Raw genomic sequence first — 19,690 nt, 5'->3', positions numbered from 1 at the left:
CCCAAAGAGGAGTGGACCTGAGCCAGGAGCCTGGGTTGGGGTAGCTCCCAGAGAGCCAAGTACAAGTACCGGGGCCAGTCAAGAGCCGGAGCATCTGCAGGAAGGCCCGGGGCAAACAACAGTCAGTGTTGGGGCCACTGCTACTATGTGCAGGGTCAAGGGAACTGGGCTCAATTCCAGCTCTTGGACTAATTTGCTGTGTGACCTTGAGTAAGTCATGGCCCTCTCTGAACCTCATTCTTTTCTTCTTCTTCTTCTTCTTCTTCTTCTTCTTTTTTTAAAGATTTTATTTATTTATTTGACAGAGAGAGAGAGAGATCACAAGTAGGCAGAGAGGCAGAGGGACGCAGGCTCCTTGCTGAGCAGAGAGCCCGATGGGGGGCTAGATCCCAGGACCCTGAGATCATGACCTGAGCTGAAGGCAGAGGCTTAACCCACTGAGCCACCCAGGTGCCCCTCATTATTTTCTTTTGAAATCAAAGGGGACAAAATAAGATGACCCCCAAAGCACACTCTGAGGATTAAAGAGCTCACTAATCCCTCTCCCAGGGCCTGTCACCCCAGGGAGCTCTGCTCCCAAACAAGCATTTACTTTCATTGGCTCACCAACTAGATGACTAGGTGAGGTGGGCTTCTATAACCTCCTTTCACAAAGGGGCAGAGGGTGGGTCAGTGAGCCTGAGGCACCTGTTTAAAGTCACAAAAGGAAGAAAAGCAAAATCCAGAGGCTGTCAAACCTCTTCACGGGACCCCCCACACCTGCCACACCAGCCAAGCCCGGGAAGTCCCTCCTGAGGTGGGAGAGGCAAGCAGGGGGGCCAGCCCCTCCCCTCCAGCCCCTGCAGGTGTGTATATTGAGAGGACACCTCCCGGGCAGCTCTGTCTCCGCCAGACACATAGGCCTCGCAGTAACACACAGCTTCTTACACAAACCAGCGCGCCCCTGGCACTGGCACCTCCACGTGCACGCGCGCGCACGGACCCCCAACACTTCTCCTTCCTCTGCCCTCCGCACCGCCGCTTCCACCCCGAGTCCTGAGCGGTCGCGGTGGCCTCACGACCGGTACACACTCCCCCGTCGTGACGTCACCTGGGGTAGAGCCCTGAGACACTTGGGTGGGGGGGGGGAGGGAGGAAAGGGGAGGCGGCAGAGATCCCTGATCCGGGACAGTCACTCACTCTCTGGGCGGTGGGGCCGGGCACAGACAGCGCCGCCCCCCCCACACCCCACCCCACCCCACCCCCGCCCGCCTCGCACGCCCTCGGAAGCACGCAGGCTTGAGGCGCTGCTCTGGGGGGCTCCCCGGCACCCCAACCTCTCGTCCCCAGCCCGCAGCACCTCCGGCCCCCTCCTTACCCTCGAGAGGCACCAGGAGTTGTCGCAGGGGGGCCTTGGGAAATTCCCTGGACCCCTGTGCCAGGAGGTGCCCGGTGCGCCCGCCCGCCCCCCCCCCCCACCCCGAGGGCGGTGCCCGGGGGCGCTGCCCCATGGAGCGGGGAGGCGGGCGCCGTCTGCTCCCGGAGCCGTGACCCGAGTCGGAGCTCTGTGTCGCAGCCGCCCCGACCCCTGCGGATCATGCGCCGTCGCCCCTGGCTCGCCGGTCCCGCCGGGCTGTGAGCCCCCCACTCCTGGCCCGTGACGGCCCGCGCGCCATGGGCAGCACCCACCCTTGCCCCTGGCCGCGGCTCCGACCTCGGCCCCAGCCGCGGCCCGCGCTCTGCGCGCTCTTCTTCTTCCTACTGCTGCTGGCTACCGCCGTGCCCAGGTGAGCCCTCACCTTCCGCCCCGCCCTCCTGGAGAGCTGCGACCCCCAGCCGCGGGGGGCCTCTGGCGCTCCCGCTGGGTCAGGGGGACCCTGGAAGGAGGGAGGGACTGTGTCGCAGGAAAGTGCTGGTGCCCAATGAAAGACACTGCCCTCATAGGTGGGGGCTGAACTGGTGACAGAATCCGGGCAGTCCACGGAGACAAGGCTGTACCCAGGAAAGTGAAGGCTACTAGCAGACTGGGTGTATGTGTGAGGGGGAAAGTGCCAACCTGGAGTCCGCCCCAGGCTGGGGGAATGCGTCCCCACCCCCAGGAAAGAGCTCAAACTGCCTTGCTCCACCTCAGAGATGACTCCCCTGGCAGGGGCACTGGGGGTGGGGGGTGCTGGAAGGGAGTAGTTCAGGTGGGGTCACTGAGACAGCTGCAGCCAGAAGGGTTCTCAGTGTGTGTGTGTGTGTGTGTGTGTGTGTGTGTGTGTGATTTTGTGAACCCTGGGGGTTAAGTTGTAAACAGCAGTCTGTGTGTGCACATGTGTGTGACTGAGAGTTTACAGATCAGATACATGTTAAGATGTTCCTGTGTTCATTCTTGGGTCTGTGTGTGCGCATGTATCGCTCTGTCTGCAGTGTGCATGTGTGTAAGTGTTCTTGGGTCTGTGTGGCCCCCTCAATGGGTGAGAAATGTGTCAGTGTGATTGGGACGGTCTGAAACAGGCATTGGGAGTGGTGTCCTGGGGAATGCTACGGACGTGAGCATCAGGGCCTCAGCAGGTCCTTATGAAATATGTGCGCATTTTGGATGTGTGTGCATTTACACGTTAACTTGTGTAGGTGTGCAGCTGGGCAAGTGGCGTTGGAGGCAATGATGATAAGAGGACCAAGGACAGGAGAAGGCTTTAGGACTCTACCTGTAAGCCTAACCTTTAGAAGCAGAGGTTGGAACAGGGGGACTCTGGCCTTTGGGACAGAGTGTGGATTGCTAAGTGGGGCCCTCCTAGCTCTCCCAAACGCTCACCAACACCCACTCCTCACTTCCTGCAGGTCTGCACCCAACGACATTCTGGGCCTCCGCCTCCCCCCGGAGCCTGTGCTCAATGCCAACACGGTGTGCCTGACATTGCCAGGCCTGAGCAGGAGGCAGATGGAAGTGTGTGTGCGTCACCCCGATGTGGCCGCCTCGGCCATCCAGGGCATCCAGATCGCCATCCACGAGTGCCAGCACCAGTTCCGGGACCAGCGCTGGAATTGCTCTAGTCTGGAGACTCGAAACAAGATCCCCTATGAGAGCCCCATCTTCAGCCGAGGTAGCTGCTCCCTCCCCACTCCCCTTGCCCTTCTGCGCACCCATCCAGCACCTTCATCAGGAAAGCCAACTACCCCCAACACACTCCCTCAAGCTGGCAACTCGCCCCCCCCCAGGTGCCCATCTACCAGCCAGACTGCTCCTATCTGGTCTTGGCTGGTCTACCGGGGGCCAGACAAACGGGGCAGATGTGTCTCCAGCCTGAGCTGCTTGGGCTGAGGGTAGCGGGTTCCATGCCTGAGAACTGACTCCTGGTTTAGCCTGCCCTGTCATTGACACTGTATATCTCAGGCTCAGGAAAGATCCACATTTGTCACCTTTCTCAATCCTCCCTCTCCCAAGTAAACAGCATTTAGGTTGGAGAGCCTGGGATAAGGTGCCCAGAGCCAGCAGGAAGGATTTTTCCCGAAAGGTGTGGGTGAGGGAAGCCCGGGCAGGTAAAATGTCTGTACTTCTGCAAAAGCTCTTCCCGGCAGGCAGGGTACACCACCAGCCTCTGTGTCATTCTCGCCGCCCCCGAGAACCTTCTCTGAATCAGAGGCTCTGGGTGTGTGCATGCCTCCCGCCCAGCAGGCCTGACAGCTCTGCCAACCCCTCTTCCCCTCACAGCCCAGAGAAGCCCCAGCCCACTCCCTGTCCTCCCCTGGGACTTCTGGGTGACCCAGGGTCTATCGTGACAACCTCTAGAGGAGCTTGGGCTGGAGATAGTTTCTGCTCACACCCACCTCCTGCCTTAGTACCTTAGGTCTTGACTCAGATCTTTTGGGGAAGATGGGGGGTGTATCTATCTTTGCCTCTCAGCTACCTGAGTGGGACAGTGTGGGGACCTGGCTCCTTGGGACTTGTCCAATTCTCAGTTGACAGTGGAGGAAGAGGGGTACCCCTATACCCTGTGGCCTTGGGGCCCAGAGGCTTCTGGAGGAGTCAGACTCCGAGGCACCCTAATTTCAAAAAGAACTCGGCCAGCTGGGGACAATCCCCTTTTCACTAGGACCCCTCCTTGCATCCCCAGGGGCCCCCAGGGAACAAGTCCGGGGCCAACGCAGCCTCCCCCAGCCCAGCTCCAGGCCGCCCGCCCCGCCCCCGCGCGCCCTCCCCACTCCCTCCCCCGCGCGCCCGGGGCGCTGTTTCTACCCGGCCGAGCCCAGCCCGACGCGTGTGGCGGCATGCAGCCGCGAACTAATCCCCGCGGGGCCGCGGCAGACGGCTCCCGGCCCTAGCCGCGCGGCTCTCCAAGGGGCTCCCCCCACCCCTACCCCCGCCGCCCCTGCCCCGCGCTCCCCGCCCCGCCCGCGCGCCCCGCTGCACCCGAGCCCCGCAGAACCGGCAGACGGCGGCTAGGGGGGGACCCGGGCCTAGCGCCCAGCCCCAGCCGCCTGCGCTCGCCCACGTCACGGTACAGGCCTGTGCCTCTGTCCTGCCCTGGCCGGGCGGGAGCTCTCCCCGGCCGCCGAGCGGCAGCTCCTACTCCGGGTTTCTAGGTGACCCGTGAGTTCCCCGACGCCCCGTGTTCCCTCCAGCCCTCGGGCCCACGCAATGAGGAACCCCCCACCCAGTCCTTGATTTGGGTTCTGCTCGCGTGGGCGGGGGGCGTTGGACAGGCGCTGAGGTTCTCACCCCAGCCGCTTCTGGTGAGGCAAGGCAAGGCAAGCTCTTCATCCCTCTTGCCGGCCTCGGTGTCCCCTCTTCCCCTCTGGGCCTCCTGTTCCCTCTAGATAGAGTGAGCCCAAGCGTCTTGATTACTTCGGCCGCGAGAGGTCTGGGGGGCCCGGTAGAGGACGTGGGGTCTTTGAAGGTCAGGGGTGAGTTCGGAGCGGTGGAAGCGCGCGGGCTTGGCGCGGCGCCAGGCGCTCGCGGGTTCACCTGCAGTTTAATACGCGGGAGGTGAGCTGGGGGGACGGGTAGGGGGTAGGTTAGGGGTGGAGGGGGAGACTTGCCGGGGCTAGCCATGGCGGGGCGGTGCGCAGTGCGGGGGAAAGGGGCGGGACAGCGGCTCCTGGGCTCTGGCAGTGGGGCTGGGCTCCTTCCTTCGGCCTTGAAACACTGTCCTACTAGGTGGCTTCTACTCTCGCATTGCGACATCCTATTTTCTACCTCTCCCTCCTCGCTGGGGACTCTGGGCTTCTGGAAAAAATAGCCACTTTCTCCTGCCGCCAGCCACCATTACAACCCTTCCCTCACTCTGTATCTGGATTCATCCTTCATCCTCCTGTGGGGTTATATCCCCTGCCCATCACCACAAAGACTGGCTAAATTTGACTTCTGTGGGACCATTCTTGGTGGCAGCCAATCCCTGTGCTGGGTCCTTCCCCCAGTGTCCTTTTCAAATTGTGAATTGTCCCATGTTGGGTCAGGTGACCTGTTTCCCCCAAGTGGAAGACGGGGCACTGACCCCTCTTCCAACCCAGATTGCCAGTGGGGTTCTCTTAAAGGTTCGTTCTGCTATATCTAGAGTTCAGAGACTGCTAGGAAGAGGTGGTCCCTTGGGACTTCCACCTTAATGCTGTTACTGCATCTGATTGTCCTGGCATGTCCCCAGAAATGGGTTGGGTAAAGGGATGAGGTTCCATTGTAGGAGAAAAGGTGCTTGAACATCTAGAGTGGACATACTTGGGAAGGCAGGGCATATAACAGGGCTTTACCCAGTCCAGGAGAGGGCATGACAGGGTGCTAGAACCTGGGTGGGTAGGGACAGGGAGAGAGGCCTCTCGGGGGCTAGAATCCAAAAAAAGCTGTGGGAAGGTCCCCGACCCAGGGGTGGCTCTGACCTAAGGTCCAGGGCACTGATATCCCCAGGTTTTTGTTTTGAGGATCCAGACCATTGGAATCTGCTGGGCAACACATCTGGAGGGAAGCCCCTCCTCGTGAGTACTAGAACACCTATTCATCTGTCACTCAATACAGGGGACAATGGAGTGGAAAGAAGGGGTGAGGGGGCAGGGAGAGGCTGGTGGAGGCAAGTGTAGGAGATTCCAGCAGCAGGCCCTAGGAACACCCACACAGGTTAGTCTTGCCCTCTTCCAAGGCCCAGACCCATCTAGAATGGATGGAAAGAGGGGTCATGAGGCCCAGCAGCCAGCCAGGCTCTCAGCCCAATGGAAGCCCAGTTTGGGAGTTCAGGGTCTGCTCTCCAAAGCCCTGGCTTTTTCTTCTCCCACCTCCCTTTTACGGCCATCCTTGAGGAGGCTTGGTTCTATGCCCAGGCCTGCAGGCTTCGGGTTACTGGTACAAGCAGATAGGGAGACAGAGGCTTGGGCAATCATATACCAGGATCACCTAATGTTCCATTATTCTAATAGCTCCCAATAAGTTAGCTAATACATATTAAGTACTTGCTGTTTGTCTGACACTGTTTTGTTTTTGTCTTTGTTTTTTTAAAAGATTTTATTTATTTATTTGGCAGACAGAGATCACAAGTAGGCAGAGAGGCAGGCAGAAGGGGAGGAGAGGTAGGCTCCCCACTGAGCAGAGAGCCTGGTGTAGGGCTTGATCCCAGGACTCTGGGATCATGACCTGAATGGAAGGCACAGTCTTAACCCACTGAGCCACGAAGGCGCCCCTGTCTGGCAGTGTTCTGAAGCACTTTTTCTGTACTTTAAGATCCTCAAACAGTTCCCATGCAATGGGTGCTATTAGTATCCTCATTTTACAAATGAAGCAATGAGAGGTTAGGTAACTTGCCATTAGTTACACAGCTTCTAAGGGAACTATGGAGCCAGGAATCAAATGTGGGCCAGCTGACTTTAAAGACTGCCGTCAACCACTGCCTCCCTGAGCTACCAGGCAATGAAACTGACACGTATAAACACACACACACACACACACACACACACACACACCTACCTTTGTTTGTGCAAACGTGTAGCCACATTCAGTGTCACCCCTAAGTGTTCCCACATGCACACAACCCTCTCTCCCTCTTTCTCTCTCAGCGCAGGCACAGGAGCAATGCACAGATGATTTGCATGGAGGGGATGGAGACCAGATCTCTCCCCTTCCCTCCCTCTTTGACTCAAATAGGCGGGGCTCAAGCGTCTCTGATCCCTCCTAGTTCCCACTGGCTCCTGAACCCTCTCTCATCCATGCTCCCCTGCCCTCCCATCCTCCTCCCCCAGCCCCATCCTGGAGCAGCAGCTGACTCCACTTAGATGCTGGCAGTCCCTGTCCCAGATCAAAGGCAGGACAGCTAATTGTGCGTCTTAACAAGCCCCCACCTCCCTCCATGCTTCAGGCAGCCCAGCTGGCCCTGGCCCCACCCCTCTCCCCCTCCAGCTGGCCAGATGGCACAGTGCCTGTGTCTGCCCCAGACAGTCAGGGCCAGGACCGAAACTGGGGCCCTGAGTGGGAGCTGGGGGCAGACCTAGGAGGCTGGATGTCTCTGAATCCTGGATGCTTGCAGCAGAGGGTGGTCACAAGGGCCCTGCCTGGCTGCCCCTGCACGTGGCTGTGACAGCTGCCAGAGGCCATGGCATGGCGTCTTTGGCTACCTGGGTTAGGTAGGGGTGTTCTTTGTAGATTGTGAACTACATTTTTCCAGACTTCTCTGGACCTGCTTCTGAATGTCACAAAGCCCGGAAGATGGTGATTGGCCCAGCATGTCCCCTTGGACCAGCCTCTTGCCCTTTCTTAGTAGCATGCATAGATAGGGCCATAGGAATTGGGACCGGGGACACTTGGGTTTCTTACTCAGGAGGATGTCTTCCCTAGAGCCAAGTGTCCTTTAGCAGAAAGTTACCAGGTCTGGGAGCTGAGAGAGCTGGGGCTGGTGGGCTACCTAACCCCTGTGACCTTGGGCATCTATCTCCCTTTTGCACTGTGTGTGTTGAAGCGGGGGATGGTTCCTGAGGCCCAAGCTGCTTCTGGAGATCTGAGTATTGCCATTTGGCCTTGCAGTGAGCTGATGAGCTCCCTAGCAATAGGGGAAATGCTGAGAGTTCCACAGCTGAAAGGCAGTGGGTAAGCACTTTCCCTTGGGCCCCACCTCCCATGTCAGTGTCTACTCCTCTCCAGCTCCCACCAATTCCCAACATCCCCTTAAAAGGCTTCAGGCCAATCCTCATCTCCTCCTGTCTGCTCATAGCTGGGCTCCTTACAGAAAAGGTCCCGAGATGATGGAGAGAGAAGATGGACAGGGATGGCCTGCTTCTTGGGCTTCTGGTGGCCCATGTGATTGATCCTAAAGTAGGTCATGAGCCGCTGGGCTCTGTCCCTGATTGGGGAAACAAGAACCAATGGCCTGGAACTACAGCTGTTGTGAGTGGAATGAGACAGCATGAAGAACTTCTCAAAAACAGCTAATGTTTCTGCAGTACTCACTATGAGTAACATACTCTTCTAAGTACTTGAAATTTACTAATTCTTGGGACAACAATGAAGCAGTTCGTAACAGTCTTGTTTTACAGATGAGAAAACTGAGGCACAGAGGTCAAGTCACTTGGCCAAGGTCATGTAGCTATTAACAGCTAATAAATGGAAGAGCTAAGATTTGAACACAGACAGTTTGCCTCCAGAGTTCATACTTCCAACGACTACACATCTTGTTTTTTAGGGTGGGTGAGTGGCTAGCTAAGGACAGGAGGACAGGACCCTGTGATGCAGAGGGTGAGCATGGAGGGTGCGGGATTGGGCTAGGGTCTCTGTCCAGTCCTTATTGGCTCTCTGAGGTCTGTGGGAACTCCCAGAGCATGTCCTTCCAGTCTTTGATGCTAGTGTGGAAAGACTCAGTGTTCTTTCCTCTGAATCTCTGGTCTCCTGCAAGCCTCTGGTCTCCTGCTAGGGTCTGGCTTTGGGCGCAGGTGAGTTCTCTTGATTGCTCCTGGCTTCTTGTCCCACTGCCCACACTCTCTCAATTTCAGAGGTTGGTCAGAGACTTGTACCAGAAAATGCTGCTAGCTGGTCCCTTCTAGATGCAGAATAAGCCAGAAGTTCCTAGTGGGTCCCAGAGCCAGAGCATCTTCTGCAAGTAGACCTCCCCCTGCCAAGGAGGCCCAGACCTACCAGGGCCTTCCCAGAGGATGGGTCGGACTGGGAAACACCGAGGAGAACAGTAGTGGAGACCAGCTCTGGGCCCCTGAGAGTGGTTCATCAGGGTGTCCGTGCCCCTGAGCATCTCAAGGAAAGTGTCTGCCTTAGCTCACCCTTTCCTCTCAACTTTCAACACTACGTGCAGGGCACTGGGCTGTGTTTCAGCATCTCTCAAACAACCCCTTCAGCTGACCTAGACCCACTGCAGGATAGGTGGTGGAATGGTGCCCTTTTCTCAGATTTTCTGGGATGCCTGTGGACAGGGAAAGGGAAAACTCATGGGGTCTTTTCTCTGGCTCTTGAACTTGGCCATCAGAGAATGTTCTGTAGTCGGCAGAAGCGAGTGACACCAGGAAGGCAGACTTGGGGCCGGGAGCTTTAGGCGGACACCATTTCCTCTTACTTGCCCTTCTGCATCTTTAGCATCCTCTGGGGCCTGGAAGTCCATCACGAATGATATATATATATTTTTTAGGTTAAACTTTGTCTTCTTTCTGCAGGCTTATTTTTAAAATTGCAAACATAGCATGAGAGATAATAGAATCAGTCCCTGATTTTCAAAAGAACGTTTACCAGATACTTTCTGTCCAACAGGAGAGAGGTAGACACAGACTCTGAGCTTGCTAAGGGTGATGTTAATGAAACCAGGAATGGAGTGTCAAGCAAAAAGAGGGCTCTGGGGGAGGCCTTCCCCACTCCACTCTGCACCCCAAACTTCTGGGGGGGTGATTTCTGCCCCTCTTTGAGCCTGTATCCCTGTACCAGACCTTCCCCCAACACTGGGCCTCGGTTTCCTCCTCTTATGGTGAGAAGGTCGGGCAGGGAGGGCGGAGGCATGAGACCTCTGAGACATCGAAGCCCCCCAGAGTCTGTTTCCTGGATCTCCACCCCCAGGCTTTCGAGAGAGCGCCTTCGCCTACGCCATCGCCGCAGCCGGGGTCGTACACGCTGTGTCCAATGCCTGTGCCCTGGGTAAACTGAGGGCTTGCGGCTGCGACGCCTCCCGGCGCGGGGACGAGGAGGCCTTCCGCCGGAAGCTGCACCGCCTGCAGCTGGACGCGCTCCAGCGTGGTAAGGGCCTGAGCCACGGGGTCCCAGAACACCCGGCTCTGCCCCCTGCCAGCCCGGGCCTGCAGGACTCCTGGGAGTGGGGCGGCTGTAGCCCCGACGTGGGCTTCGGGGAGCGCTTCTCTAAGGACTTTCTGGACTCCCGGGAGCCTCACAGAGATATCCACGCACGCATGAGGCTCCACAACAACCGAGTTGGGAGGCAGGTGAGAGCCCCACCCGCCCCCGCCTGGGGCCTGTTCCAGACCCCTCTGCCTAGGGCTCCTCCCCTCCCCCACCCCAGGCCGACCTCTCCTCTAGGGAACACAGCCACTCCACCTAGCTCAGCAGCTTTCTCATTGCCCCCTGCCTAATCCAGTCCTCAAACCTGCATTGGAGGCCCACTGTGTGCCAGGCCCTGGACTAGGTGGGGGAAGGCAGGGATGAGACCTGCCCTGTCCTGGATCAGCTTCCCCCTCTGCTGAGCAGCCTGGTCCTCTCCTTACCTTGCAGTGAGCGGTGGAAGGGGCACTGGGCTGCATTCAGGGCCTTGGGGGCCTTGGCCCTGCTCTGCCGCTCTGTCACCTCCCCTATAAAACAAGAAAGTTGAACTGGATCACCCAGTCCCCTACATCCCCCCAGCCCTGGCCCAGCTCTAATGTTCCATGATTCTGTGCTATCCTATGCTGTGATCTTTGACCTCTTGCAGCCTTTCTGTGCAGAATGAGGGATTCCTGCAAGAGGAGGTGCCTGGGGGCCACCATGGCCCTGTGTGGGGGTTGCATGGTTGCTTTTCTTCTTTACCTCCCTTCCTTTGAATGTTCATACTACTCAAAGATCATTCATTAAAAAAAAAAAAAAAAAAAGAAAAAGAAGAAGAAAGGAAAGGAAAGGAATAATCTCCTGCATTTAGGGAAGGGAATGGATAATCACCTGCATTTATTTTGTCCTTCCTATGTGTCAGGGACTGCCTGGAGCACCTTAGTGCCTAGCAGCCTATTTAATCCTTACAACTAGCTCTGAGGGTCCTAGTATTAGCCTCGTGTTCAGATACGGAAACCGAGGTACAGAAAGATGGAGGAGCTTGCCCAAGGCCATGCAACCTAGGAGGAAGTGGGAAAGGAGGATTGGTCTGCAGGCAGCTGAGCACCAGGCCTGTGCTCTCTTGAGCTGAGCTGCGGCCTTGCCTGTACTGAGCTGTGGCCTTTGTCTGCACTCTGCGTCTGGCTCCACTGAGATGCCCCCTTAGTCCTCTCTCATAACTCCGCACCCTCCTTTCCTGGCTGCTCAGCCCCCATCCCTTCTCTCTAGCTCTGCCTGGCCTGCCTTTGGGCCTTGTTTCTGCCTTCCCCTCGCTCTGGCTCGCACCTGTCCCTCCGCATCCCCTTTTCTCCGGGCCTCTCAGCCCAGGCCATTCACCTTTTCCTTTCAGAGACTCGGAGCTGATTCAGCTCTTCCAAGCCTGACTTAGAGGTGAAGTAAACTGAGGCATACACACCCTCAGGTCACATCCAGCTTCTACCCAGCCCTGCCCTGTTCACCCAGCTTCTTTCCCAAGCTTCCATACTATCCCAGCCCATACCAACAGTACCTCCCCCTCCTTGTTAAACTGCTTAATTAATGGCTGCTGCCTGTGGGAAGCAAACGTTCTGGAGCTGTTGGTAGGGGGTGGGGTGGGGGGGCTTGGGCTGGTTCCTCCATGGTGCTGACACCACAGGCTGCACCTACTAGCAGAGGGGCCTTTTAAGACTCAGAAGGCATGGTCTCTGTTTTGTGGCCTTAACCGCCCAGGTTGGAGGGCCCCAGATCATTGCTCTCCCCACCAGACGTTGTTTTCTGGAATGGAATCTGGGGGTTGGGGGAGAAGATGTGGCCAACTGCTTCTGGTGTCTCTAGTGAGGATAATAATGGCAAGGGGTTCTTTGGGAGGAGATTCTAGAGCAGGCTGAGAGCTGGGCAGAGGCAGTGGGTAGGCTGTATTCCTGTAACTACTTCCCTTGGAGGTGTGGGGTCTTGTCCTCATTTTCATTGTGGGGGGGGGTCTGGTTCTCTGGGACTCTTCCCATTCTGTAGGCAGGTAGAGCCTTTGGCCCCTGTTGATGCTCACTCAGCTGATGGCATTCAGCATTGGGCAGAATAAGCCCCAGCCAGTATAATGGAGGAGAGAGGAGTGTCCCCAGTTTCTGTCCCCTCCTTAGGGTCTCTGCGAAGGGCTGCAGGGCCAGAGGCTGAGAGGGGCTTTCTCAGACTCTCCACAGCCCCAACTCATGCCTGGATAGAGGCCAGAAGCTTTGGGTATGAGATATATTGGGGCCAGCACCCACCCCTGCTCCTGGCCCCCACCTGAGGGGTGGAAGGAGAGGGAATTTCCCTGAGGATCTGGGATCCCCCCTCAGGAAGCGAGAGCCTCCAGCCCCAAGGGCCCCCTGCAGCTGCTGGAAAAGGAGAGGAGGGGAGGAAGGAGGGAATTCCCCCAGGACCTGGCCTGGTGGGAGGAGGGATGGGAGAACAGTCCTGAAGAGCAGGCGGGAGTTGTTCTCGGGACTGCCTGGCTCAGGAGCTGTGCGGCCCACAGCCCACAATCCTACACACACCCACACACCTCCGCCCGCCCCGCCCCCCTAGCCCCGTTCTGTTTCGGGCCTCAGCTTTTGCCTGTGTTCGATGGGAGTCAGTTTCAGAATTCTCCGAGATTCTAGAAGGCCAGTGTCTGCGCTGGGAGGAGGGCCGTGGGGCTGGCCGCGGGCGTCACCCCTCGCCGTGCCTCCCTCCGCAGGCGGTGATGGAGAACATGCGGCGGAAGTGCAAGTGCCACGGCACGTCGGGCAGCTGCCAGCTCAAGACGTGCTGGCAGGTGACGCCGGAGTTCCGCGCCGTGGGGGCGCTGCTGCGCAGCCGCTTCCACCGCGCCACGCTCATCCGGCCGCACAACCGCAACGGCGGCCAGCTGGAGCCCGGCCCCGCGGGGGCCCCCTCGCCCGCCCCGGGCGTCCCGGGGTCGCGGCGCCGCGCCAGCCCCGCCGACCTCGTCTACTTCGAGAAGTCGCCCGACTTCTGTGAGCGCGAGCCGCGCCTGGACTCGGCGGGCACCGTGGGCCGCCTGTGCAACAAGAGCAGCGCGGGCCCCGACGGCTGTGGCAGCATGTGCTGCGGCCGCGGTCACAACATCCTGCGCCAGACGCGCAGCGAGCGCTGCCACTGCCGCTTCCACTGGTGCTGCTTCGTCGTCTGCGAGGAGTGCCGCATCACCGAGTGGGTCAGCGTCTGCAAGTGAGCGGAGGGCCCCAGCCGGAGTCCGGCCCTCTGCCGCTTGCCAGATTGGCTCTCCGGACAGCGTCGTCGTCCAGACTCCTGGGAGAGGAGTTTGGACCCTCTGATCGGAGAGGGACCTCCAGGCTCTGAGGGTCAGATCGGCAATCAGGAGGCAGTCCCCACCTGCCTGGACGCCACCCCTCACTTCTGTGGGTTCCCGGTGTGCCTCAATGCTCGTTGCCCCAGGCTCAGTCATCTCCTCTGGGCTGGGAATTAACCCACACCCAGGGCGAGGGCGATTGTCATGGGGCAGTCTCTGGGCCTTTCCCGTTTCCTGTCTTCACCTCTTCCCCCTGGAGAGAGAGGGAATGGAAGCCGATGGGCAGGGGGCGGATGATTAGAAAAGAAAAAATGGACGTCACTGAGCTGAAGTGATTCTGTAGAGGCCGCCGATGCCCTCCCCCAAGGGCCTCTTCTCCTCATCGTTCATGTTCATTTAACAAATATTTATTTTGCACTTTTTTGTGGCCTGGCACTCTGCAGGGGACGAAGGGTGCTGAGGATACAGATGTGAATAAGAGAGACACAGCACCTGTCCTTTTGGAGTTTACATTCTGGTTGGGGGAGAGGGACAATAAACAAGTAAACACATGAACGAGGTCATCTCAGACGGTGCTCTGTGCGGTGAAGAAAATAAAGCTTGGGGCTCATGTAGAGTGATTTGTGGGGAGTGGGGCCCCTTTATTTTTTGTTTGCATTAAAAAACCTTTTTGAGTACAGTTGACACACAATGTTACATTAGTTGCAGATGTACAAAATAGTGATTGGACAAGTCTATCCATTAAGCTGTGCTCACTACAAACAAGCTACCATCTGTCACCATAGGACGCTGTTACAATGCCAGTGACTGTATTCCCTATGCTGTGCCTTGTGTTCCTATGACTAATTCATTCCATAACTGGAAGCCTTCCTCTCCCACTCCCCTTCACCCATTTTGTCCATCCCCCAAGCCCCTTTCCCTCAGGCAACCATCAGCTCATTCTCTGTATTTATAGTTCCATTCTGCCTTTTGTTTGTTGATTCATTTTTTTTTTTTTAGATGCCACATGGGAGTGAACTTCTGTGGTATTTGTCTTTCCCAGTCTGGTTTATTTCACTCTGTGTAATACTTTCAAGGTCTGTCCATGTAACTGTGAATGCCAAGCTGTCTTCCTTTGTTACCGCTGCATAATATTCCATTTGTGTGTGTATGTGTGTGTGTGTACACACACACAGCCCACAGCATTTTTTTAAACTATTCATTTATTGATAGATACATAGGTAGGAGTATGGCCCCTTTAGAGAAAGACATTGGTCTGGGAAGGCCTCTCGAGTTGTTTTGCTCATGCAGAGACCAGTACAATGGGGACAGCTGTGCACAAATTGAGGGCACGAGCTTTTCAGGCAGAGACAAGAGTTTAGTAGTGAGGAAAATGTCCTCGGGAGAAGCAGCAAAGAAGCCAGTGTGATGGGAATGAAGGAATTAAAAGGCAGGTTAGCAGGAGAGGAGCTCAGAGAGCAGGCGAGAGTCCCATCACAGGTCCCTCTGGGCCAATGTAAGGAGTTGGGTTTTTAAGAGGAATGAGAAACTTCAGAGAGCCTTAAGCAGGTGAGTGTCTTGGTCTGATTTCCACATGGTTTGCTATACAGGGAACTGAATGAAGGGTGTGGGGAACTGAATTGACAGCAATGGAGACAAGAATGGAGACAGAGAGTGATGAACACACCTGCAGCCAGGGAACTGAATTGACAGCAGGGGGGGGGGCAGTTAGGAAACCGCAGCCATTTTCCGGAACCAGAGACCAGAGACAGGGCCCAACTGGATGGAGGCCATGGGGATATTGACGAGAAGCTGGATCAGGAGCTTCTAATGCCATAGCTCTAGCTGTCCACCCTGTGCCTGAGCCTTCTGCCACAAGCCAGGACGAGTGGCGGTGCCCAGCAACTCCCTTAGGCAGAGACAGGCGCTCTGAGAGGAGTAATCCTGGGCAAGACCCAGCTCAACCCAGCCAGCCCAGTGCCCCGGGGAGCAGGTGGAGCCAGGAGGTGCGGCCAGAAGGAGGGTGGCGGGGGAGGGCTAGGAGACTCACTGTCTGGATTCTGGTCTCTCTGAGTCCGTGCAGGGTAGGTGGGGGATGTAGGTAAGGCCAGAGGTGGAGCGGCATCCTTGCTACACCTCTTGGGCACCCAGATCCCCAGCTCAATGTGCCCTGTAGTAGGTGGGCAAGCCTCCTCTCCCTACACCCCTAAGAACACCGCTGAGCTGGCAATCTCACTGTACTCTCCTGGCTCTCAGGTCGGATGTTTTCTTGGAATAAACTTTCAAGGAGGGTGGTAGAGATGGAAGTAGGGTCAGGATCTCAGGGAAAAAAACACTTCACCTACTTCCTCCAGACCTCCTGTTGCTCATAGCTGAGGATCCTGCTGCCTACCTCAGTTTACTCAGAATGTCATCCTTCTCAATGAACCAGATGGGGATGAAGTTTTGTTCCTTTTCTCAACGGCTGGCCTACACAATTCCCTGTATTTCCCTAGCCCTCTGGGCAGGAGAGAGAAGGGAAAAAAGCTCTCATGATGGTGTACCCCTGTAGGCCCACCAGCTGGGTGATTTGCCCCCACTAGCTCGCCTTCAGCTTCTTTCCCTCCAACTGCCTGCTTCCCAGCAGTTCCTAGACACGCCTAAGACAGCGGGGCCTTCCGCAGGCTCAGCTCTGCTGCTTCTGTGGAGGACAGGGTTTCTCTCCCCAACCCCCAAAAGACAGCCCCACAGGCAGGCGGGTGAGAGTCCCCAGGGGAGGAGGGGTAAGCAGGAGCCGCCAGACACACCTGCCTCATTCCTTTCCTCTTGTTCACCCAGGAGAGGGCTGTGGGGGCTGGGTTCCCCGCCCCCTTGCTCCCTCCCATCCCAGGGAGGAGGAGAGAAGAGGTGTGTGTATGGGGTGGGGGAGGGAAATGAAGGTCTGGGGGGGGGGGCGCTCCTACCCCAGGAGTGTCCACCACACAGCATTAGCTCCAGTGTCACCTTCTTGTGCCTTCTAGGCTGAAGGAGGACACAGCTGGGGGAGGAAAGACCAAAGAGGAGAGCTACAGGATCAGGGTTGGGATAAGGAGGTAGGAGCAGGAATCCTGCAGAGCATGCTGCCTCCAGAGGGAGAGATGGGTGGTGGGCTGGGGCAGGGGCTTGACACCATGTGTGGGGGAGGGACATGTCCCAGACAAGTCCTGGTGAGCTGACATCGGCTGGCCTGGCCTATAAAGGAAGAGAGGGAAAGTTGGGAAGGGAACAAACAAGGTGCGGCGAGCTCCACATCCTCTCTCTGGGCCGGAAGGTGACTAGAGTCTGAGAATCAAAGCTGGACCCCGCAGATGGAAAGGGGAATGTGGGATTTGGCAAAGGCCCTAACGGGCCATGTGGAGGTGAGGAAAGGCAGGAAAATAAGAGGCAAGGAACACCCGGCGTAGGCATACTGGCTGAAGGGTGCACCAGGAATCATTGTGCTGATTGGAAATAGGGGTTGGTGGAGGTAGATGGGAGGAAGAACTTGCTGGGTTGCTTGGGGGAGGACTAGGGTTCCAATTTGGGAATAAGAACATGGTGAGACATAGATCAGAAGGAGAGGGAATAGTCCTGGTCCTCAAAACCTTTCACCCTGATGGACCGTGGGTCACCTCCTTGCAGGAGGAAAAACCAGAATGGTTTAATGGAGCCTGGATGGCCGGATCCAGAGGGAGGGAGAGAAGGAATGGAGACAAAGAGTGGTGAACACACCTGCAGGCAGCGGTAGGGTCAAGGGTCAGGGAGAGGCAGCCAGACTGGGGCGGGGATCGGAACCCAGGCATCCTGCTTGTCAGTCACCCAAGGTCGCGGGGCTGAAAAAAGAGGAGAGAGGCAAAGGTAGGGGCCCTGGCAGCTGGAGGAGGACCCTGGTGAGTGAGAAGCAAGGTCAGCGGCATCCAGGCCCTCCTATTCCCAAATTAACGCGCTCCCAGCTAGCCCCCCGGCAGGGGGCCTTCCACGTTGGAGTTTGTCCAGGCCCTAGTCGCGGTCCCCCTCTCCCCCTCCCAGCCCCCCTTCTCATGTGGTTGCCGGCAGCTGCCTGCGGTCGCCCCAACCCCTGCGCTCAAGGCACGGGGACTTTCCAACAGGGGAAAAAATGACTTAATGAGAGTGGGAGCCGGGGGCGGGAGGGACAGGTCCCTGTAATCACCGCTCCACTGTGGGCCCTGCGCGCCTCCGGGGCCCTTCCCGGCTTCCTGCTGCCAGCGCCCCTCTCGGGCTCTGCTGGGGGAGGGAGGCGGGCTGGGGACAGGGGGATCCCTTTTCAGATTTTAGGCTTTCCGGGTCCTCCGGTCGCCTTTGCCCCTAGGCTTGCGGTGCGTGGAAGCTGGAACAGCCCATGATCCCTCTCTGGACTTTGTCCTTGATGTTGCACTGGGGGGTGGAGGAAGGTGGGCGGCAGTCTCTGCTAGGAGCCAGGGTCCTCTGCTGGTGGGTTAGAGGGGTGAAGGAGCGAGAGGAGTGCCCGATGCCACTTTGCGGCTGCGCACTTCGAAACGCCCCCGGTTACTGTGGCAACCGGGGCAGTCGAGGTGTGTCCGCGGGGCTGGGAGGCGCCCACTCCCCCTTTTCTCGCCGCCCTCCGGGCCAGGCCCGGCCGCTGCGGTGCGCGGGGGTGGGGGTGTGCCGTTACCATGGCAAGGGTGCGCAAGGAGGGCACATTCTTCCCCAGGGTGGGAGCGCCCTGGGGATACGAGAAGGGGGGTGACGGGGGCGGCAGAAAGGGGAGCGGGGGGGTGGTGGAGGGAGGGTCAGAATGAGGGAGGAGTCTCGGACAAGATGAACCAGGGCTCCTTGGGGCTGGGGTGGGGAGTTTGGAATCTGCCCCCCACCTCCTAGCTCTCCGGAGACGTCCCACGCCCCCCCCCCACTCCACCCCCCGCATTCTCCCTAGGGTTCAAGACCCTCGATCCCGCTTCCGGGGTAGGGATCCTCGACCACCGACTCGGAGGTCTTTTAGCTTCCTCTGAGGCCAGGCTCTCCGAGCTTAGAGTCTGTCCCTTTCGCCCCAAGCGGAGCTGCAGCCCAGACTGCACCCGAAGCCCTGCAATTAAGCCCCTCGCCCGCCCCTGCGCCGCCCGCCGGCTCTCTGCCAGACAGGGCCTGCACCGTCAATTACAGCCGCGCGCAGCAGCTGATTACTCCGGAGTCGGGGAAGCGGCCGGGGTGGGGACAGCAGGCAGGCCAAGGGGGCGGGGTCCTTGGGGTTGTCCCTAGCCCGGGATTCTTAACAGGAACTTCGGACTGCCGCCCTCCAGCCCAACTCTTCTCCGCTCCAGACAATATGGGGAGGAGGGGTCTACTCAGTGCTCCGTCCTGCTGTGCCTCAGTTGCTCTCTTCTTGAATGCACACCGCATCCAGGGCAGAAAGAGCGCAGGGAGGCTGTTCGTGGTGTGGTGTGTGTGTGTGTGTGTGTGTGTGTGTGTGTGTGTGTGTGTGTTGGCGCGTCTGGACTCGAGGGCTGGGTACTCAAGAAACTCAAAGCCTTCAAGGCCGGCTCTCTTTCCCGCCGCAGACAGTCGCGTGGGTCTCCCCTGGCCGGGAGCCCCACCCAGTGGACCTGGCTCTGTATTGCTGAGCCAGCCCCAGCGTGGCTGCCAAGCCCTAGCCGCACTTTTGTGGGAATCAGAAAACGGCGCCCCCTCTGGGCGGGAAGCTCCTCCCGAATTCTGCCCCACAAGGGAAGGTAATCTTGGACCCTGCAGAGCAGCAATGGGCATTCTGCCATCGCCATTGCCCCTGCATCCCATCTTTGCTCTCCCCCTGCCTGCGGGCCTGCAGCGACGGGGGTAGAGCTCGCGTCTCCCGCGGTCCAGCTGCCCACATCTGGCGGACAGCTGGGACCCGCCCTCTGCGAACTGCTGCGGCCCCCCGCGCCCTCTGTTGGTGAGAAAGAGCGCTGCACCGGCTTTTAGGCCTGGATCATCCGCCGCAACCGCTGCTAAAGCCGCCACCGCCACCCGCCTAGGGTCTCGCTTCATTTCGGTGGGTTTCGGAGTCCACTCATTCCGCGCGCCTTGTCCTGTGGCACAGTTTGACTCCTTCGGCCCTTTGCTTCCTGCCGGCCGTGGCCTCGATGACCTTTCCTTGGTGTCTGTGTACTTAAAACCTTGTTAGGTGACCTAGCAGTCCCCCAACCTCCCATCTTCTCTAGGCGTCCGTGCTCCATGGGCAAGTTCTGCGGCGCGATCTCTCTGCGCCC

The 19,690-nt window shown here is 58.1% G+C and overlaps 1 protein-coding gene across 1 annotated transcript; it reads left to right on the top strand.

The window, feature by feature from the left end:
* The first annotated feature begins 1,218 nt into the window (after nucleotides 1–1,218).
* On the top strand, nucleotides 1,219–14,046 carry WNT10A (Wnt family member 10A). The gene is made up of 4 exons (XM_082691439.1): nucleotides 1,219–1,766; nucleotides 2,806–3,068; nucleotides 9,986–10,365; nucleotides 12,915–14,046. The coding sequence occupies exons 1-4, from the start codon at nucleotides 1,654–1,656 to the stop codon at nucleotides 13,410–13,412; spliced, it is 1,254 nt and encodes a 417-aa protein (XP_082547565.1). The 5' UTR covers nucleotides 1,219–1,653; the 3' UTR covers nucleotides 13,413–14,046.
* Nucleotides 14,047–19,690: the final 5,644 nt, after the last annotated feature.

Source organism: Mustela nivalis (genome assembly GCF_964662115.1).
Source record: "Mustela nivalis genome assembly, chromosome: 11".
NCBI lineage: Eukaryota > Metazoa > Chordata > Mammalia > Carnivora > Mustelidae > Mustela > Mustela nivalis.
The sequence above is the reverse complement of the archived record's forward strand: the minus strand, read 5'-3'. Positions and strand labels throughout refer to the sequence as shown.